Below are 20,384 nucleotides of genomic sequence, written 5' to 3'. Positions count from 1 at the left end.
TCCTAGAAGCCCTGTGGCTGAACCGGATCTGAGTTTCCTGGTTCCTGTCTGGCAAGGGATGAGCAGGCATCCTCCCCGCCTTCTCTCCCCAGGCTCCTGCCCCAGCCTCAAATCTCCATGGCAACCCTAGACACAACCCTGATCTGAAGAAGAGTCTGGAACCGGGAGTGCAAACATCTCTGGAGAGACCAGAGGAGCTGGTGTACTTGCCTCCTCTTGCTCCCCACATCCTGCCAACTCCTCCACTGCAGTCTCCCCAAAGACCCCAAACTGCAGATTCTGCCAGTCTGGCCACTGTTGGGCACAGGATGGCTGGGATGGAAGTCTATCCTCCACAGCTGCCCCAGAGGCTGCTCCTGCTGGGGGCAGCCACGCTGACTGCATCAGCTTTGCACACCGGTGAGTTCATGGGGGCTTGGCTGGGCAGGCAGGAGACTCAGGCCCACCACCCTTAGAGTCTGTTTCCCCAGTCAGCATTCACCCTGATGGGCTGGGATCCCTTGGGCTGGGGGACACTGGGAGACTCTGAGTCTGCTCTTGCCTGGCACCTCCAAATCTACCCCAATCCCTCTGGGTGGCTGGAGCTCCAAATCACCCAGAAACAAGGGCCTGGGGGCAGGCAGGGCAGCCGTCAGGTCTGGCACTGGGGAACGCTGTGGACTTTGGAGTCGGATGACCCTGCATTCACAGACTCACTCTACCCTTGACATCACTTTTTTTTTTTTTTTTTTTTTGGCCTCACTGCATGGCATGTGGGATCTTAGTCCCCCAACCAGGGATCAAACCTGTGGCCCCCTGCATTGGAGGCACAGAGTCTTAACCACTGGATCGCCAGGGGAGTCCTGACTTCACTGTTTCTAAGTCTCCGTTTCCTCAGCAGTAAAATGGGAAGAACGATAGAGCCTTGCTCTATCGAGCCTTAATATTATCCATGTGAGAACAACCATGCAAGACATACAGACAGCACCCTGCACACAGGAGGTGCTCGTCCACTCACTCTCTGAAACTCCCCCTGTCCCGTGTGCCTCCAAGACAGGTTCCGGCTTTAGTAGACCTGCACACATATGAGAAGATGCTCCTACATCCTGAGCCCTAAAGGGGAATTTCTCCCCCAAAGACCCAGATCCTGGCTTGTCCTCAGGCACCCCTAGTGCCCTTACCATGCACCAGAAAAGCCACCTCCTGCTCTCTCTCTCTCCTTACAAAAATCAGAGATGGTTTGAATACTCACATTATCTCATTAATCTTCATAACAATTCTGTACCAATGAGGAAGTTTGGGGCTGGAACAGATACCAAACTAAAGGGAATGTTTAACATAAGGACATTTATTATTTCACTTAAGCCGAGAGGCCTTGGGTGAGACCAGAATGGTTTTCAGCAGTTCAACTGTGCCAAGGCTCCTCCATAATTCTCATGACCTCATCCTTGCAAGATGGCTGCTGCAGCTCCAGGCATCACATCCTCAGTCAATGACTTTCAAAAGCAGGAAGAAAAGAAGGCTCGTCATCCCATAGCTCTCCCTCCTTTTTTTTTTTTTGTTAAATCAAGGAGGAAAATCTTCCTCAGGAACCCTCAGCAAGCCTCTCCTTAAATCTCATTGGCCAGAATCAGGTCACATGCCAACCCCTAAACCTGGCAAATAGAATTAGGATTACAAAACTTGCATTAGGCTAATGACCAGGGGGCTAGCATGTTGCTCCCCGACAGCTGAGGGGAACTGAGTTTCTTTAGCAAGGAGAAACAGGGAATGGCTGCTGTCTGGGCAGGGGCCCAACTGTGTCTCTCCCATCCTTCCTTACATAAGATCAAACTGATACTTCTGCGATGCTCATGAGGTGCTCTCCCAAGCACTGCACCCACCCCCATACATGCCCACAATCCTTCAGCTTCCACTCCGAAATATGGAAAGGTCTGACAACCAATATTTGTTTTTTAATTAACTGGCAACACCTTGACCTGAACTGACAGGAGTCTGTATATTGTCTTTATTTGTCCTACTTGGGGCAAATGTTCTGTACAACTGCTCTAGAAAATGTGTTTGATCACAGAGGGCTGCAGCAGACTCCGTTTGAGGCTGTATGTATCATATTATCTTTCTAAAATCTGGGAAATCCTGAAACCACATCCGAAGGTGTTTTTCTTTTTTTAGATTTTTTTAAAAAAATGTGGACCCTCCTTATTGAGTATGTTACAATAATTATTTCTATTTTATGTTTTGTTTTTTGGGCCACCTGGCAGGTGGGATCTTAGCTCACTTGCCAGGGGTGGAACCCTGGAACCTGCCGCCTCCAGCCCCACCCCCAGCACCTCCCCCCCCCACCCCCACCTCCATTGGAGGGGGAAGTCTTTACCACCTGGCCCCAGGCAAGTCCCCATCCTCGGGTTTCTGAATAAGAGACTGAGGACTTGAATTAAATTTTGTAGCCCTCACAAATATTCTGAGATGGATCAATCATCTGCCCCTGGGCAGACGGCAGGGGCCAGGCCGGGCACCTCGGTTTCAGGGCCGTGCTCTCCGTTGCAGCTGACCTGGTGGACCTGTGCGGCCGGACCTGGCCGGCGGACGGGCTGCTGCTGCGCTCGCACTCCGCGTCGCGCCGCTTTTACTTCGTGGCCCCGGACACGGACTGCGGGCTCTGGGTACGGGCGGCCGCCCCCGGCGACAGGATCCGCCTCCAGTTCCGCTTCTTCCTGGTCTACAGCCTGGCCCCGCCGTCCGTGCCCCCCGCGCTCAACGCCTCCGCCCCGCTGCCGGCGGACCCCTGCGCCCCGGGGTCCTACCTGCAGCTGTACGAGGGGCCGCCGGGGACGCCCCGGCCCCTGGGAGCCCCGCTCTGCGGCCTGACCATCCCGGCCCCGGTGACGACCTCCGGGGACCTCCTGGGCCTGCGCCTGGTCACCAGAGGCCGCCAGCCCCGCGTGGACTTCGTGGGAGAAGTCACCTCGTTCCGGCTGGGTGGGTTGGGGCGGTCGGCCTGGACCCGGAGGGGCCGGGGGCCTGCGGGAGAGAAGCGGGTGGGGTGGTCCAGACCCAGAGCCACCCGCGGGGGACTTGACTTCCCACAACTCACACTCCAGTATCAACTCCCTCACACACAAGGCGCAAGCACACACCTCATACCCACAGCTCCACACGCCTGGCACACACAGACTGCCAACGCACGACCCACCTGGCTCACATAGGGCACACTCACTTGCACACACAGTTCGCATCCCATACACCTCATACACAGCACCTCTTTGCACACTTCCAGGCAACTCATGCCCACGTATGTTCACACAGCAGCTCCTCTGTCCTGAATGTGCCTCTCAGACGATTGCAGAGGGGCAGAGAGCCAGGATTTTTGGTGATTGTAAGTGGGGGAAACCTACTTAGGCAAGGAAAGGGAACTGATTGTGATATTAACAGTAATCCCTTAATGAGCATTGTCTCCTGCCCTTGGCAAGCCAGATCTCCTCTGTTCTCACAGCAGCTATGCTGGGTCATACTCTCATATTGATGGATGGGAAACAGGCTCAGGGAGGTTAGGCAAAGTGCTGCAGGCCACCCAGATCACAGGCGGAGCAGCAGGGCTGTAACTGCTAGAGTTGGTCCTCTGCTCACATTGAGTCAAGGCTTTAGTCCCGGCAGGTTCCCCAGGACTGGAGACACTCACTGACGCTACCCCAGATGAGCTGCCAAAGCGCAGAAGTTTCCAAAACCACAGAGAAGCTTCATTGCCCTCTCTGCCAAAATATCCAGACTGGAGCATTAAATATGGGGTCGTGAGAACTTGGAGGCAGGAACTTTTGGTGTGGGGGGGGCGGCTCTGAGAGCCAACCCAGGTTCACCAGGAGTTGGACCTCGACATGCCAGGCCCTCGACAGCCCTTCAACATGAGCTGGTCAGAGAGCATGCCCTGCCGTCTCATGTGTGTCTCTGGGGCCATGACTGATGGGGCTTGGAGTCCCCTTTCTGGCTCCTGCGCCAAGGGTCCTAATGTTGTTTTGCAAGAAGATCTCACTGGCTAATCGGAAACCAACTCCTTCGCTCCCTCCCTTCTTTATTTTCTCTCTCTCCCTTTCCCCCCATGACCTTGCCCTCCTGTGAGGCGCCCGCCAGGCACGTCGCAGCTGCTCTGTATTTAGGATTGGACTCTGAAGAGCAGGTGAAGGTGGCGAAGCTCTGTTGCAACTCTGGCTCCCTTGGATCCCTTTTTATGATATTACTGTTTGTGTTTCCTCTCACAGATATTTGCTCTGACACCTACACATCTTATGCGTATGAGAGCATTCACTTTCATTTGCACATGTAAGAAACCCAATTCAAGTTGGCTTAAGCCAAAGGAGAATTTGGGGGGCTCCTATAACTGGGATACTAAGGTGTTGGTTCAGGTAAAGATGGATCCAAGAGCTCAAGTGATGCCTCCTAGGTTCTATTTTTCTCCCTTTGCTTTGGATCTGTTTGGCTTCCATTTCAGGCAACTCTAGCTCCCTCTTTCTACTTGGCAACAAGGTGACTCTGCAACTCCAAGAACACAGTCTCTCTTATAACTCTCACCTCAATGAAAAAAAGAGTGAGGATCTTTTCTCTGTTGGCTGTGCCGTCCTGTGGCTGGCAGGATCTCAGTTCCCAACCAGGGACTGAACCCGAGCCCCCTGCAGTGAAAGCGCCAAGTCCTACCCACTGGACCGCCAGGGAACTGCAGGGATCTTAAGGTTCTAGCGAAAGTCCTCAGGGTCAAATCTGATTGGTCACACGGGCTACGTGTAGGTTCCCAGAACCAGGAATGGAATGCTCTGTTTCCCATGCTCAGCTCTGAGCCATGGTGTTGGTCAGTACTGCCTGACCCAGCTTTTCTCCGCGGAATGGGGTGCTGCGTAAGCCAACCTGTCTACCGCACCTGGGCACGGAGTCATCCACTTTTCTGTCTGTGTTCATTCATTTAACAAGTATTGAGTAGCTGCCAGGCACCAGGTGCTCTTCCAGGCTCCAGAGATTCACGCAGCCATGAGTGAAAGAGAAGTCCCTGCCTCACTTGAGCTGACGTTCTAGTGGGCAAGACAGACCACAAAGAATCAAGCAAATCTGTGTTCTGCAGAGGTGGTAAGTGCGACAGGGGAACTGGAGTCAGGATAAAGGGCTGGAGGGGAGGGGTGGTGTGTTGTTCTTGTGTGGGGGTGAGGGCAGTCCTTCGGACAAGATGACCTTTGAGTGGAGAGACCTGAGAGGAATAAGCCATACAGTTGCAGGTGGGCTGATGGCAGGTACAGTGCTGAGTGGGGGGAGGTGCTTGGAGTGTTCAGGTTGCCGGGCACACGTGTGTGTGTACACACTCACATGCTCACATGAGCATGGGGCGGAATTCCTACCCTGCCGCTTAGATACAAGCTATGTGGCCTTGGTCTTGCGACCTAGCCTCCCTGTGCCTCAGTCTTCTCCTCTCTCAAATGGGGTTGATAACAGTATTGACCCCACAGGGTTGCTGTGAGAACTCGATGAGCTGGGATGTGAGCCGCGCTGGGCCTGGCACAGGAACTCTGTAAATCTTAGCCACTGACACCCTCATCATCTTTATGATTACACCCCTGGCTCATCCATACTCTCATCTGCACGTGCCTGGAAACAGCCTCTCCTGCTCACACGTCCCACATTCCCTCCCCGCAGACCTGCCCTGGTGCCCAGGGTCCTCATCGCATGCCTCCCCTCTCGGCTGCAGGATCCTGTGGTGGCTACTTCCTGTGTCGGAACGGCAGGTGCATCCCTCCGAGCCTGGTGTGCGATCGCTGGGGCATGGACAACTGTGGTGATGGCAGTGACCAGGCCTCCTGGCCACCAGCCAACTGCAGAGGTCAGTGGTGGGTGGGGCCTGGGCCCTGCCGAGCATCTGGGATGGGAGCCGGAGGCAGGGGTGTGGCGGGAGAGGATAAGGGGAAGCAGCGGGGACTCTGTCCAGACCAGGCTGAGGACCAGAGGACGTTAGATCTCGAAGATGCCAGAGGTGATCGGGTCCAGCTGCTTCCAAATGGCGTTTCAGTGATGGTGAGGGTGCGTTCTGTCATTTCCAAGAAGAACTGACTCATTGGAAAAGACCCTGATGCTGGGAAAGATTGAAGGTGGGAGGAGAAGGGGACGACAGAGGATGAGATGGTTGGATGGCATCACTGACTCCATGGACATGAGTTTGAGTAAACTCCGGGAGTTGGTGATGGACAGGGAGGCCTGGCGTGCTGCAGTCCATGGAGTCACAACGAGTCGGACACGACTGAGTGACTGAACTGAACTGAATTCATTTCCATCATGTCTGACTCTTTGTGACCCCATGGACTGTAGCCCACCAGGCTCTTCTGTCCATGGGATTCTCCAGGCAAGAACCCTGGAGTGGGTTGCAGTGCCCTCCTCCAGACCTTCCAGACCCGGGGACGGAACCGGCATCCCTTCTGTCTCCTGCACTGGCAGGCAGGGTTTTTTTTGTCTTGCATTGGCAGATGGATTCTTTACCACTGAGACACCAGGGAAGCCCTCCATGAAGACATTTTTGTCTGTTTTTCTCACTGTCATATCCCTCAGTCCCCAGAGCAATGCCTGAGGTATAGCAGATGCTCAAAAAATACTCGTCCAGTAAGTGGAAGAATGAACCTCCCTGTGCCTCCGTTTCTTTACCTGTAAACTGAGGGTGATAAAGTGAGCCTTTTGGATTTGTCATGAACTCTAAGTGAAATCCTGTGGTGACGAGCCGAGCGCAGAGCACGGCGCTGGGTGCACTGACAGTGCTCGCCACAGGTGCTTCCTTCTTGAAAAGCAGCTCCATTCACCCACCGCAGCCCCTGGAGCTAGACTGTGAGTCCAGGTCCATCCCCGGCACTTCCAGCTGTGTGACCTGGAGAGTGACTCAGCCTCCCTCTGTGCTTCAGTTCAGGGGCTCAGTCGTGTCTGACTCTCTGCGACCCCATGGCCTGCAGCACGCCAGGCCTCCCTGTCCATCACCAACTCCCAGAGCTTGCTCAAACTCATGTCCTTTGAGTCGGTGATGCCATCCAGCCATCTCATCCTCTGTCGTCCCCTTCTCCTCCTGCCCTCAATCTTTCCCAGTATCAGGGTCCTTTCCAGTGAGTCAGTTATTCGCATCTGGTGGCCAAAGTATTGGAGTTTCAGCTTCAGCATCAGTCCTTCCAATGAATATTCAGGACTGATTTCCTTTAGGATGGACTGGTTGGATCTCCTTGCAGTCCAAGGGACCCTCAAGAGTCTTCTCCAACACCACAGTTCAAAAGCATCAACTCTTTGGCGCTCAGCTTTCTTTACAGTCCAACTCTCACATCCATACATGACCACTGGAAAAGCCATAGCCTTGACTAGACGGATCTTTGTTGGCCAAGTAATGTCTCTGCTTTTTAATATGCTGTCTAGGTTGGTCATAACTTTTCCAAGGAGCAAGTGTCTTTTCATTTCATGGCTGCAGTCACCATCTGCAGTGATTTTGGAGCCCCTCAAAATAAAGTCTGACACTGTTTCCACTGTTTTCCCATCCATTCTTTATCTGTAAAATAAAAATACTAAGACTTGCTCAGAGGTTTTAGGAGTATTAAATGAGACATAATAATTTAATCATCAAATCTCAGTGTGTTGGTGGTTATTTCCCCCTTCAGCTCCCTCTCCAGAGCCCAGCCAGGAGGGGAACACGGATGACGGTGCCTCCCAGACACTGACTTCCTCCCCAGCTCTCCCGTCTTCAGGCCCCCTGGGGACGGCAGCTGAGAGGAGCCCGCCTGCCCACTGGGACCCTGCCCGACAGGGTGTAGCTCTGGAAGGTAGGTGGCTCTTAGTAACCATCCACTATCGCCGCATCCACCGAGACGATACTTGTCCCGCTCCAGGGATGGGCAGGGGGCAGCAGGCCCGGGCCGAGGCCTGAGTGCACTCTCTTTCTGCAGGGCCCTGGCTGCAGGGGGCGGCGCTGGCCTCCTCGCTGTCCCTAGCCTCTGCTGGCCTCCTCCTGGGCCTCCTCTGGTGCTGCTGCTGCTCTGGCCAGCTGGCCCGCCTGGCCCGGGCCCGCGGCCTCTGCTGCACGGTCTGTTACACGTGTCCTGGCCAAGTGGCCCCTGGGGGGCTGCGGCTGAGTGAGCCAGCCTTCCAGCGTCAGGGAGTGCATTCCTAGAGAGGCTCTGGGCATCGGAGAGAGAGTGGGCTCTGGGGTCAGACGGTCCCTGGGTTCTGCGCCCGCCCCCTCACACAGGGCTGTCTACCTTTGAGCCCATCACACAACCCTCCGAGACTCAGTCTGCCCGTCTGGAAAATGGGATGATTCCTGCCTCAGAGGGTCATGGTGAAGGCCACCAGGACAGCTGACTCTGCAGTTTGTTTCGGCAGCTGGCACACTGCTGGATCTGTGAAGGGCAGGGAGCAGGGGCCTCATGCGCCTGAAGCTGTCTCACTTCACCCCTGGACCTCGCCGGTCCATCCTGCTTGGCCCTACCCTGGCCCACCCTCAGGGACCAAGAGTCCCGCTTGAATCAAAGACACAGGAGATGACAGCCCTGGCGGGGATAGCACCGTTTATTAAGAAAGACCAAGACAAAGACCACAGGAGGGTCCTTCCTAGGACACAGAGGCCAGGCGTCCCGGCCCCACGTCTGGGGGCTGCTGGCAGGCGGGCCCTCGGGCGCCCACAGGTGGGGCAGGACGGGCACGTCCCCTCCCTGCCCCTCCCAGTCCTGTGTCCCAGCTCCCCGCACCCAAGGCACTTACTCTTTCTGACCACTAAGGCCTCCTCCCCCCACGTCCCCTGGTCCTTCACTTCCAGATCCGTGGGGGGGGAAGTGGCCTGGCGCGGGCAGGGAGCCCCTCTCAGTGCGGGGCTCTGCCTGTAGCAGCTCCTGGTACAAGTGGGGTGGAGTTTCCCTTGCAGCCCCTTGAGGGCAAGGGGGCCCTGGGGCTGGTGGGGTTGGTGGGGAGGGGGCGATGCAGGCCAAGAGGGCGTGGTGGGAAGGGGAGGCTGCCAGGGGCCGGGGGCCCGGCTGGTCTGGTGGGGGTGGAACGGGGCTGGGACGTGGGCTGGTGGTGGAGGGGGGGGGCGGGCTGCCTGCCCAGGGGTGAGCTGCCTTTTGCTCCACAGTTGGCACTAAAGAGCCTTCCCAACCCAGAGGAGGGTGGCCAAGGCCAATTGATGCCCTCCGCTCTGGGTAGCTGGTGAGGCTCCAAGGTGGCTGGCAAGGTGCCTGGCTTGAAGCCGATGTCGGCTCCGCAGAAATGAGGGCCGCCACCCCGGGGCTGAACAAATGGGCGGCCCAGCACTGCCTTGTGAGGGGCTCCGTTGGTGGAGGCGGGTCTGACCTCACTGAGCCACCGTGCCCAACCCCAAGTTCTGGTGGCCCCCGAGGCACCGGCTCTGGTTCAACCTGCTGTGCCCGCAGCCTGTGGCTCTGCCCAGGTGTGTTTGTGGGGGGGGGCGGGGGTGACATGCCCACCCTCCAGTCCAGCCCAGGGCAGTAGCAGCAAAGCGTGGCATCGCCTCGGTTTCATACAAAATATTCCTCATCATCATAATGATAATATTAATAATAATATAGTCGCCGTCGCGGGGCTGGGGCGTGGCCCGGGAGTCCATGCGGGGTGGGCAGTGCCTACGAGGGGCAGGGGCGTGTGTTGGCCCCCGCCTGGGCACGGTGCTGCATGTCCACTGGCTGCGGGGGGGGGCCGCCGGGCCGGGCGGAGTGCAGCACCAGGTTCTTGATGCAGCCCGTGATGCCCGAGGAGAACCTGCCCCCGGTCAGCACGGCCACGTCCGGGGCTCCGCCTGCGGGGGTGGGGGGAGAGGGCGGGCCCATCAGCTCCAGGAGCCCCGGGAGGGGGAGCTCCAGCTCTGCTCAGGGGGTGCAGGGGCCCCCAGTCTCTCCCTCAGCACCTGGAGGAGCAGGGCCCCAGCCTGCCCTGAGGCCCACGTTCAAGACTTACCGATGTAGACACTGCCCTTGGTGTTGACAGCCACGTTCGGGCCTGGGGACTGGCCGCTCACCAGCTCCTCTCCGTCCACCTGGATGGAGCCTCTCTGGCCCTCTCTGCATCGGAATGGGAGTCCGGCCCTCACCCACTATTTCCCGTCCTTCCCAGCCCCGTGAGAGTCCCCTCCCTTTACAACAGAGAGGTCCACCCCCCGCTCCCCGAGTTCTTTCCTGTCCCCCCACCCCTGGCTGGGTGAGAGATCTGGCCCCACACAAACAGCTTCCGAGCACCCCACCCAGGTTTCCCCCATCCCCTGGGGTGCTCGTGTGCCCATCCCCGCCCCCCAGGAGTTCTGTCCCATCCTGGAAGTCTGTGCTCTGGGTGGTGATCGCCCCACTGACCCCGCCCTCAAATTCTGCCTCCCCAGAGCTCAATGCCTGCCCCCTCCACATGACAGGGGAACTCTGGCCTCTCGCCCCAGTGCCCAGGCCGGGGGGACTCCCTTACCGCAGCGCCGTCACACGATGCCACTCGCCGTCGTTAATGGGGTCTTCGGAGACCAGGCGGGCCTCCCCGCTGCCCAGCTGGTAGCTGCAGGCACACAGGCCCCAGAGGGCGTGAGCAGGGGGTGGGACTGGAGTGGGGGAGTGGGGGGTGTGCCTCGGGAGGGGACTGGATGGAAAGCCACTGAAGGATAAGGGGGGTGAGGGAAGGGAGAGGAGGGGCCAGGACCCACCTGAAGACGAGGTGCCCGTCCTGAAGCCCAAGACTGATGAAGTCCTTGCCTCGAGTGGACTGTCCCGTCTCCTGCCAGGGAAACAAGTGTCTCTGCGGCCCCAGCGGCTGTGGCCACCCCCTTTCTCTCTCCTACTTCCCGGGCCATCAAGAGGCAGGGGAGCCTGAGACCCCGGGCCGGACGCCCCACACTCACCTCGCCCTGCCAGACCAGGAGGCCGCTGGCCGTGCTGGTCCGAACCTCCAGCTCGATGGTCTCAGGCACCTCGGGGAGGCTGCAGTGGAGAAAGTGGGTGAGGGGGCAGAAGTCCCACCCTGGGCCCACAGACCCTCCCAACACCGGTCTTACCTCCTGGAGAAGACGCGGCCCGGGAGAGCGAGGAAGCCGTTGTCGTAGAAGTAGGCTCCGTACTGCCCGGGGGCGTCTGTGGAGGGGCAGTGGGGGCGATGCTGGGAGCCCTGCCCACCCCCAGGGAGCCTCCATCCCGCACGGGCCCCCCTGACCTCCATCTCCACCCTCATCTGTACTGCTCCTAAGGGGCTCTGAACCTGCGGTCCCTGGGGACCCAGGGGGCTGTGGGCAGAATTCAGGGGGCTCCGAACTTGGCTGGGAAAACATCGCAGTTCTGGCCTTGCTCACTTCTCCCTGAAGCTTAGCCGCTGCTTCAATTATGCAGGTAGGAGGCACAGTGAAGGTGAGAGATTCCTCACCCCCGTGCGGTGGTTACAAGCACTTAAAAACATGGTTTATGCTTATGGCAACGGTGGTAGCTGTTGGGACTAACAACCCTAAATCTTGTATTTAATGGTTAATAAAGAAGCAAAAAATGTAAATGTTTTGATGAAAGTGAAAGGGTGAGTCACTCAGTCATATCCAACTCTTTGCAATATCATAGACTCTATCCCACTAGGCTCCTCTGTCCATGGGACTCTCCAGACAAGAATACTGGAGTGGGTTGCCATGCCCTTCTCCAGGGGATCTTCCTGACCCAGGGGTCGAAGCCGGGTCCTCTGCACTGCGGGTGGATCTGTTACCACCTGAGTCACCAGGGAAGCCCTTTGATAACCTTGTTTCAGGATAATTGGTTTCCTTTGAAATCCTATGTGCTTCATTCATTCTGTGCCATCACCCATCCCGATTTGCTGGCTCCTGTTCTGGTTCTTTTTTTTGACTGTGATGGGTCTTCCCTGTGGCCCTCAGGCTCTAGAGCACACAGGCTTGGTAGTTGCAGCTTGTGGGCTTAGCTGCTCCAAGACATGTGGGATGCTAGTTCCGCGACCAGGGATCAAACCCGCATTCCCTGAATTGCAAGGAGGATTCTTAATCACTGGGCAGCCAGGGCAGTCCCTTGTCCTGCTTTAGCTCTGCGAGCCCCTCATTCCCAGAAGTCTCTCATGCCTGAGCAGGCTGGGACAGCTGGGCACCCAGGGCAGTAGCACATAAACGGTTCTGAACCCTTGAGTTCCCGCCATCTTACAGACAGGGAAACAGGCTCAGGGGTGAGGGACTTGCCCAGGAAGTGGGAAGCTGGATGGCAGCCCAGACCTTAAGGCTGCCTCACCAACCCTGTGTGTGTGGCTATAACAGTCCCAACCCTACCTGCTCAAAGCCATTCTGTACCAGCGCTGGCCCCTGGGGCCTGGCAGCCACCAGGGTAGGAGACACATCAGTGGCCTCCACCAGCTGATGAAGTGAGCAGCTAACAGTTCCCAAGCACCTACTATGTGCCAGTTATGGGGCAGTAAGTTTCATATCATCCAGCTACAAATGTAATTTTCAACTGGGTCCTTGTCACAACCCTATGTCTTTGCTACAATTCACAAAAGCTAATATTCTGCATTTTTTTCATACTCTTGAGAATCCCTTGGACAGCAAGGAGATCAAACTAATCAATTTTAAAGGAAATCAACCCTGAATATTCATTGGAGGGATGGGTGCTGAAGCTGAAGCTCCAATACTTGGGCCACCTGATACGAGGAGCTGACTCACTGGAAACAACCCTGATGCTGGGAAAGATTGAGGGTTGTAGGAGAAGCAGGCAGCAGAGGATGAGATGGTTGGATGGCATCACTGTCTCAATGGACATGAGTTTGAGCAAGCTCCGGGAGATGGTGAAGGGCAGCGAAGCCCGGCGTGCTGTAGTTCATGGGGTCACAAGGAGTCGAACAGGACTTAGGGGCTGAAGGACAACGATAATATTTTGTGTCCGCTGTGGACCAGGCATTGTTTGAAGCGTTTTAAATACAGTAAAGAATTTTAGTCTCACGCTAAATTTTTTCCAAAGTTTTGTGGAAGGATGTTGCTTCTTTCTATTTAATACATGAGGAAACCGAGGTACAGAGAGGTTAAGTGACTCACCCAAGTCACACAGGCGGGAAGTGGCAGGGCTAGGATTTGAATCCAGGCCCTTACCCACTAGACCACCACCTCTCCTATTGTATTAGTGATAAATAAGATACGTATCTAGAAATCAGGTAGCACAAGCCCCGTAAATGATGTTCAGTAAAAACATTTTAAAACTGGAGTGTGACTGCTTTACAATGTTATGTTAGTTTCTGCTGCACAACGAAGTGAATCCACCATATGTATACCTATATCCCTTCCCTTTGGACCGCCCCTCCCCGACCATCCCACCCATCTAGGTCCTCACAGAGCACCGAGCTGAGCCCCCTGCGCTATGCCATTTATGTTACACACGGTAGTAAAATCATTATCATTGCTTTTAAACAAGTTGTGGAATCCTTGAGAACGAGGGTCCTGCCTCATTCATCGTACACTTGCTGCCCCCAGGGCAAGTATGGGCACACAGACACCTTTGTTGCTTTATGCGTGAATACAGAGCAGAGGACGGAAGTGAGGGGAGTCGCGTTCACCCAGCCTGCAAGCGCAGGGTGGGACCTGGCTCTAGGCGGCTATCTCTCCGTATCCTGTCTCTGTGCTCAGGGAGCCTCTCACCTGGACCGGTTTTATTTAGAGGCCAGGATGGAGTGGAGAGGGCGGTGGGGTCACTGGAAGAGGAGCTGAAAGACCCAGAGTCTGGGAAGGACAAGTCTGCTCAGCTCCTCTGGCTGTTCACGCCCAGTACATACCGTTTCCCCCGCTGCCTTCAAGATGCCAGTCGGACTCCACCAGGCTGTGTCCAGAGCCTGTGGGGAGAGGCAGGCTCTGGTCGGTGGGCTGTCTCCAGCCCCTGGAGCCCCGAGAGGCACGGCGGAGAGAAGTCGGGGCACTTACTGTGTTGGCAGCGTGGGCCTGAAAAGCCGGGGGGACAGAGGCAGCGAGTGCCCTGGCAGGTGCCCCCGTGTAGACAGGGCTCGTGGAGCTGGCAAGGGTTCTCCTCGTGCTCACAGAGGTCTCCTGCGGGTCGGCACAAAGGTGAGTGGGCAGGGGCCAGAGTGGGCGCTGCCCACCCCGTGCCCCCTCCCTCCCAGCCCGGGGGCTCCTCCACCTTTGAAGCCATCTCGACACAGACACTGGAACTCGTACTCGCCCGCGGGCATGCATGTGGCGCCGTGGTGACAGGGCTGGCGCTCACACGGCGAGCTGTCGTAGCACTGTCCAACGCCCTGGCTGCCCAGGAAGCTGTAGGTGAGGTCCAGCCGCTTTCCGTTGACTGACACCTGTGGGCACAGGTACACGGAGGGACCTGAAGAATGCAGCGGGAAGAGGCACGGGTGTGCCAGCAGATGGAGGGGAGCAGGGGACCCCAGGCTCCGACTTGAGCAGTGAGGTGGGAGACTAGCGCAGGGAAAGTGTGAAAGTCGCTCAGTCGTGTCCGACTGTGTGATCCCATGGACTATACAGTCCATGGAATTCTCCAGACCATGGGTAGCCTTTCCCTTCTCCAGGCGATCTTTCCAACACAGGGATCGAAGCCAGGTCTCCTGCACTGCGGGTGGATTCTTTACCAGCTGAGCCACCAGGGAAGGAGGAACAGGGTCCAGGGCCCGCTGTGCAACCGGGAAACACCCATCACAGCAGTCCCGCCTTGGGATGACTTTTGAAAGCAGGTGCAATCATCCCATTTCACAGAGGAGGAAACTGAGGTTCAGAGAGAGAAGCGTCCAGTCTCCAGCACCTGGGGCTGACTGCAGACGAAGCAAGGCCACCCCGCCCTCACTGTTGGTGGTCAGGAAGTCTGCTCACCTCACCCACACAGCCGTGGAAGTGAGCGCTCACGTTGGCGGCCGGGGGCAGCTGCACGGCTGGCTCCACGCCCCCCAGGTAGAGCAGGGTGTGCAGGTTGAGGCCCTGGCTCTTGCCAGGTGAGGAGCGCAACACGGGCCGCCCGCCGTTCACCCTCAGGCTGCCGTCCTTGTTGAGACGCTCCGCGGACGCGTGGTGCCAGCGGCCCAGGGCCAGCGGCTCGGTGCTCTGCAGGACAGCCAGGCCTGGGGAGGATGCCAGGCAGGGTTGGCACGTGGATGGGCCCCCCTGCCCTGGCCCAGCCCCCTATGGGAATTTGAGCAGACACAGAACCTCCTTCAGCCTCTCTGTGCCCCCGAGGAACCCTCAGGGGTCTAGTGATTGGAATTGGGTCAAACGGAGAGAAGGACGCAAAGATCAGGGACCTCCTGTTGGTCTGACTTCAGAATTTATTCCTCTTGTCTCTTGGGGCCCCGGAGGGCCCGGGGAGAGGGGCACGGAGCCCAGTGCCCACGGCCTGTCTGTGTTTGGTATCCGCACTCACCTGAGCCCAGCTCGTAGCGGAACTCCAGGTGGCCGCCGACCATCGCCAGGGACACGAAGTCCTCCACTGGCCCGCTCTTCCCTCCACTGAACAGCAGCACCCCATCGGGCGCCAGCGGCTTGAACTCCACGTCCAGGCGCAGCTCGTGGTGTGTGTTGGTGAGAGCGGGCAGTGCCAGGTAGGAGTCCGTGCCCGACAGGGAGGGAGTGGTCACGGTCACACCTGCAGCAGCCACAGCTCAGCCGGGGCAGTGGGAACCCCGGGGTCCTGGGAGGGCTCTGAGCAGGCAGCCTTCCTCCAGGACCCCTGCTCACTCCCGCCGTCTAGTCCCAAAGGCTGGGGACCCGCTGGGCAGTGGCTGCAGCAGCGGCCTTGAGACTCCCTGCCCCCTGGCGCTGCAGAGCAAGCTGGTCTCCAATCAGATCGGGTTCCTCTCTGGGGCCCTTGCTTAAGGAATTCAGGCTCCGGAATAACTGCATCCTCCACAGGATCCGTCAGGGCCTCAGGGTGCCCTGCCCAGCTCCCCCTGTCCTCCCTGGGATCCCCGGGGTCTCAGGCCCCGACTCTGCTTACCTTCCTCACACCTCATCCCCGAGCGGCCCAGGTGACAGCGGCAGGTGTAGCCGCGGCCGTCGGGCCGGTTCACACACGTGGCGTCGGGCCCACAGGCCTCTGGGGCAGGGGGGCACGGGGCAGTGAGGCGGGGGGTACATGGAGGTGTCCGGGGAGAAAGAGAGGGGTCCTGATGCCAGGGTCCTACCTACTGCAGCCGGGGCCTGGGCTGGTTAGCCCAGCCAGCCCAGAACGGCTGCATGGGGAGATGGGGGAGGGGGAAGGGACTTAGGCCAGGGGGACAGCAAGGTGGAGTGAGCCCGTGACTCCGGGTGTTGTTCCTGGAAGACTGCACCCACCCGCACTGTGGTGTAGGGGTGAGGAGTCAATGGGAGGCAGGGGATGGGGTGAGTGCCCTGGTAACAGGTGGTAGATACCCGGGAGCGGTGATGGGGGGTCAGGGGCCGTGCCTGGGTGCAGCGAGCGGGGTGAGGCCTTGGGTGGCAGAGATGCGAGGTGGAGGGGAATTGGTGTAAGTGGTGATGGAAGTCAGAAGCCAGGAAGGTGCTAAGTACTTGGGGGAGGACCTACGAGCGTGGTGAGTACTCAGCTGCTGGGGGGGCAGGGGGTGGTTGAGGGTGGATATGCAGACGCAGCTACGGGCAGAGGGAAGAGGCTTGGGTGGCAGCCACAGACAGGGCGGATGGGTGCCCACCTGGGTGGCAGTGCAGAGCCTGTGAGTGCTCACAGCGGCTCCCGGTGAAGCCAGCTGGGCACACACACACGTAGCTGCTGCTCTCCGAGTCCTGGCACTGGCCCCCGTTCTGCGAGGCAACCCCCAAAAGTCAGGCCAAGGACACCCTGGCCCTTCCCTGCTTCCCACGGGGTTGGGGAGGGGGGTTCCGTCACGGCCGAGGGCAGTGGCTGGGGGCAGCAGGGAGGAGGGTGCGGCCTGGAGGGTCACCTGGCAGGGCCGGTCCCGACAGGTGGGGCAGTGGGAGATGCCATGCGCCGTGAGGTTGAGGTCGTGGAAGACGATCTCCTCGCCTTGGATGCGCAGCTCTCGGACACAGCCTGGGCGGGGGCGGGGGGGCAAGATGAGCCAAGGTGGGGGTGCCCGGAGGCCCGGGTGACCACGTCCTCCTGGTCCTCCTGGGTGACCATGGGCTCGGCCAGCCCGGGGGGAGGTCTGGCCAGGGCTGCAGGCAGGGGGCAGAGGGGCTCACCTATAAAGCCGCTGCTCAGCCCTGCCTTGGGGATGGCGCCGTAGTCAGGGTAGCCGCCCAGGTAGAGCTCCTCATTCAGGTCCAAGCCCTGGAACTTGCCCTGGGCAGAGGGAACATCGGGAGTGGCAGCCGGGCTGGGCGGAGGTGGGGGAGGGGCCAGGCCTAGGGGGACGGAGCTGGGTCTCACCTGTGAGGTGCCGTTGACTGGTGCCAGGCTGCCCACGATCAGGGAGCCCTGGGTGAGGCTCCGCAGCAGGGTCACGGTGTGGAACTGGCCCAGGGCCAGCGGCGTGGGGTGGCGGATGGTAGCCATGCCCGACCCTGCGTCAAACCTGCTCCGTGGGGCAGGGGTAGCGGGGCAGGGCAGGAGAGAGAGGACATGGGGTCTGTAGGGAGGGCCCCAGGCTGGCAAAGGGGTCGACGCCATTGCCCGCCTCCCCGCTCGCCCCCCCCACCCCTCCCCAAGCCTTCTCCCCCTTACACCCTTTCCCTGGGAGCTTGTCCAGAGCCGCCCCTGGGGCTCCAAGTGTGCCTGGCTCCAGGCCCCTGCGGCCTAGCATGTGGCCTCACTGCTCGTCTGAGGACCCCCTCTGCAGTCACGCCCCTTTCCTTCTTAGTTTGCGACTGGCCTCCCCGAGCTGGGACGTTACATTCCCACAAGGACCAGAACTTGACCCGTTGTGTCTCTCTCTCTATCGGTGCCCGGCACACACTCAGCAAATGACTGCTGAATGAATGAGTGGATGAACGAAGGCGTTCTGGCCTGCAGCAGCCTTGCCCCAGAAGGTCGCTCTCAGCATCGCTGAGTGCTCCTGCTGCAGTCTTGTGCAGGTCAGAGGCTGCTTCCTCCACCACCGGCCGGTGGGCTGTGCTGACCCCAGCAGAACAGAGGTCATCGAGGATAACAGCCACCTCTCCTTCTTCCAGGACGCTCCCGATCGGAAGTCCTGCAGTCTAGTCCCCCAGCGCCCCTCCCCTGTAAACGGGGAGGGTGAGGGTTCTCACCGGAACTCGGGCCTCCCGCCCACGAGGCCGAAGGAGATGAAGTCGGGTTGCCTGTTGGCCAGGTTGGCGGGGCTCCCTGGGATCCGCTTCTGCCCGTTGTACAGCAGCATTCCTGGCAGGCACGCCGTGTGAGGGCCTCCCCGTCTGCACCCCGCCCCCACCGCCCCTGCCCCAAGCTGGGGAGCCCGCCCCTCCCTCCCACACAGCCAAGGCGTCTCACTCTCAGGACAGGACCGAGATAGAAGAGCCTTGCTGAGAGTCCCTAGAAAGGAGCTGAACTTGGTCCACTTATGAGGGAGGATCAATCTGAAGGAGAGGGAGGCAGAGAGACTCACCGGAGTAGAGAAGAAGGCCTGGACAGTGCAAGGCAGAGGCCCGTAAGAGGAGGGAGGAGACAGATGAGAGAGAGAGAGAGAGAGAGGGGGGAGGAGAGGGTGAGGCGGGGGAGGAGGGGGGAGGGGGCAGAGGCGGGGCAGGAGGCAGACTTGGAGGCAGGAGGCTTGGGTGCAGGCATCTCAGAGGAGTGGATGGAGATGCAAGGCGGAGGAGAGAGCCAGAGAGGACAGGGGGGTCCAAGGACCAGCGGCTGCCAGGGCCGGTGCCACGCTGGCAGGGACTGTGGAGATCCCCAGCGTCAGCTCCGCTCCCGCGGCTCACCATCCGCAGAGTCCGGCCGGAAGGTGATCTTGATCTCAAACTTCCTGTAGGCGTCCTTGATGGTGGGCAGTGGCAGGAAGGAGTAGGGGGTCTGCGTGAAGTAGGGCACCACGCGCTCTGCAGGCAGAAAGCACAGTTCAAGACAACACTCCCCCCAGGCGGTGGGCAGGGTGCGGCCGCTCCCCCGGGGTGGGGGGGATGTGTGGTCTCACCTGGCACCTGCAACTGGGCAAAGGCCTTGACCTTGCCCTGGCGGTTGGTGGCGGTGCAGACATACGTGCCCGCATCCTGGGGCTGGACCGAGGGCAGCAGCAGCATGTGGTTCTCTAGGCGGCTGTCAGGTGGCAGGTTCCCGTCCAGCTGCAGACACACCGGCACTGTGACCCCTGGCTGCGGCCGGCACCTCCGTGGGGCCTGCCTGGGGGCCCTACCCTCAGACCCAGAGCGCAGACTCCGTGCCAAGCCTGGGGGTCCTGGGGACAGTGACACGGGGAAGACCTGGTCCCAGCCACTCAGGCACATCCGCCGCCCCCCTGACCAGCAGTTACCTTGCTCCAGGTGATTTCAGGAGCGGGGTAGCCAGAGACCATGCAAGGGAAGACAGCTGTAGAACCCGCAGGCACGCGGACCTCAGGGGGCGTGGAGATCTGGGGCAAGGCTGAGAGGAAGCAGGGGGACGCAGGCGTCAGCCTGATGATGGCCACTGCCTGGGCTCGTTTAATCCTCACACCCCCCCTGGGAGGGAGGCACTGTCTCCCCGTTTCACAGATGAGAACGCTGCAGCTGGGAGGGAAAGGAGCCGTTCACTCCTGGTTGCAATGATGGAACCTGGCAGAGCCAGGGCTTGGGGACGTGTCCAACTGACTCCATAGACCAAGCCTCGAAAACCCACCAAACGGGGTACTAGGGCAGCGGGGGTAAGTTTCGGGGCGAGTCAGACGGCCTGGGGTGAAAAGGAATAGCTTTTGAAAAACACACAGATTATAACTGCCTGGCATCATCTATGCCCATGCTTCAGTTCTTTGTCTTAATTTAAAAATCTTTAATCTTTTTTTGCCATGCCACGTGGCATGTGAGATCTGAGTTCCCTGACCAGTGGACTGAACCCCCACGCCTGGCAGTGGAAGCATGAAGTCTTAACCACTGACCACCAGAAGCCTCGCGTTTTACTGTCTCATACGTCTGCTTTGTGTCTGTGTTGTCTGCCATCAGTCTGGGCTACAGGCCCTCCTCATAGAGCAGGCACTCCTGCAGGTGAGAACTACGCGTCTGATTTTCTCCTGATGCCCCGTGGCACAGGTTTCCCTGCAAGTTCCAGCTGCCCCAGAGGACCACTCACGTCTATCCCCTGCTGCACCTGCTTGTTAGGAAAAGTGAAAGTGAAAGTCGCTCAGTCGTGTCTGACTCTTTGTGACCCCATGGACCATACAGTCCATGGAATTCTCCAGGCCAGAGTACTGGAGTGGGTAGCCTATCCCTTCTCCAGAGGATCTTCCCAACCCAGGAATCGAACCAGGGTCTCCTGCATTGCAGGTGGTTTCTTTACCAGCTGAGCCAACAGGCAAGCCCTGCTTGTTAGGAAACCCGCTCTCTA

General features: G+C 58.8%; 2 protein-coding genes across 7 annotated transcripts in view; one reads left to right on the top strand and one right to left on the bottom strand.

The window, feature by feature from the left end:
* Positions 1–308: 308 nt before the first annotated feature.
* Positions 309–8,445, top strand: LDLRAD2 (low density lipoprotein receptor class A domain containing 2). Its single transcript, XM_015093691.4, has 4 exons — positions 309–399; positions 2,527–2,958; positions 5,702–5,833; positions 7,632–8,445. The coding sequence occupies exons 1-4, from the start codon at positions 309–311 to the stop codon at positions 7,895–7,897; spliced, it is 921 nt and encodes a 306-aa protein (XP_014949177.1). The 3' UTR covers positions 7,898–8,445.
* A 75-nt stretch (positions 8,446–8,520) lies between these two features.
* Positions 8,521–20,384, bottom strand: part of HSPG2 (heparan sulfate proteoglycan 2) — a 110,955-nt gene continuing 99,091 nt past the window's right edge. For all 6 annotated transcript variants that reach the window (XM_042244606.1, XM_042244607.1, XM_042244609.1 and 3 more), the window contains 20 exons: positions 19,339–19,448; positions 19,003–19,150; positions 18,791–18,907; positions 18,134–18,245; positions 17,316–17,460; positions 17,129–17,228; positions 16,867–16,976; positions 16,618–16,726; positions 15,924–16,022; positions 15,351–15,572; positions 14,807–15,051; positions 14,109–14,280; positions 13,895–14,017; positions 13,750–13,806; positions 11,009–11,084; positions 10,856–10,934; positions 10,661–10,731; positions 10,432–10,515; positions 9,937–10,040; positions 8,521–9,778 (listed from right to left, as the gene is read on the bottom strand). In XM_042244606.1, the coding sequence (XP_042100540.1) occupies positions 9,606–9,778; positions 9,937–10,040; positions 10,432–10,515; positions 10,661–10,731; positions 10,856–10,934; positions 11,009–11,084; positions 13,750–13,806; positions 13,895–14,017; positions 14,109–14,280; positions 14,807–15,051; positions 15,351–15,572; positions 15,924–16,022; positions 16,618–16,726; positions 16,867–16,976; positions 17,129–17,228; positions 17,316–17,460; positions 18,134–18,245; positions 18,791–18,907; positions 19,003–19,150; positions 19,339–19,448 (2,456 nt within the window). In that variant the 3' untranslated portion in view covers positions 8,521–9,605. The remainder of the gene's footprint in view (positions 9,779–9,936; positions 10,041–10,431; positions 10,516–10,660; positions 10,732–10,855; positions 10,935–11,008; positions 11,085–13,749; positions 13,807–13,894; positions 14,018–14,108; positions 14,281–14,806; positions 15,052–15,350; positions 15,573–15,923; positions 16,023–16,617; positions 16,727–16,866; positions 16,977–17,128; positions 17,229–17,315; positions 17,461–18,133; positions 18,246–18,790; positions 18,908–19,002; positions 19,151–19,338; positions 19,449–20,384) is intronic.

Source organism: Ovis aries, chromosome 2 (genome assembly GCF_016772045.2).
Source record: "Ovis aries strain OAR_USU_Benz2616 breed Rambouillet chromosome 2, ARS-UI_Ramb_v3.0, whole genome shotgun sequence".
Classification (NCBI taxonomy): Eukaryota; Metazoa; Chordata; class Mammalia; order Artiodactyla; family Bovidae; genus Ovis; species Ovis aries.
This window is presented reverse-complemented; position numbering and strand designations above follow the sequence as displayed.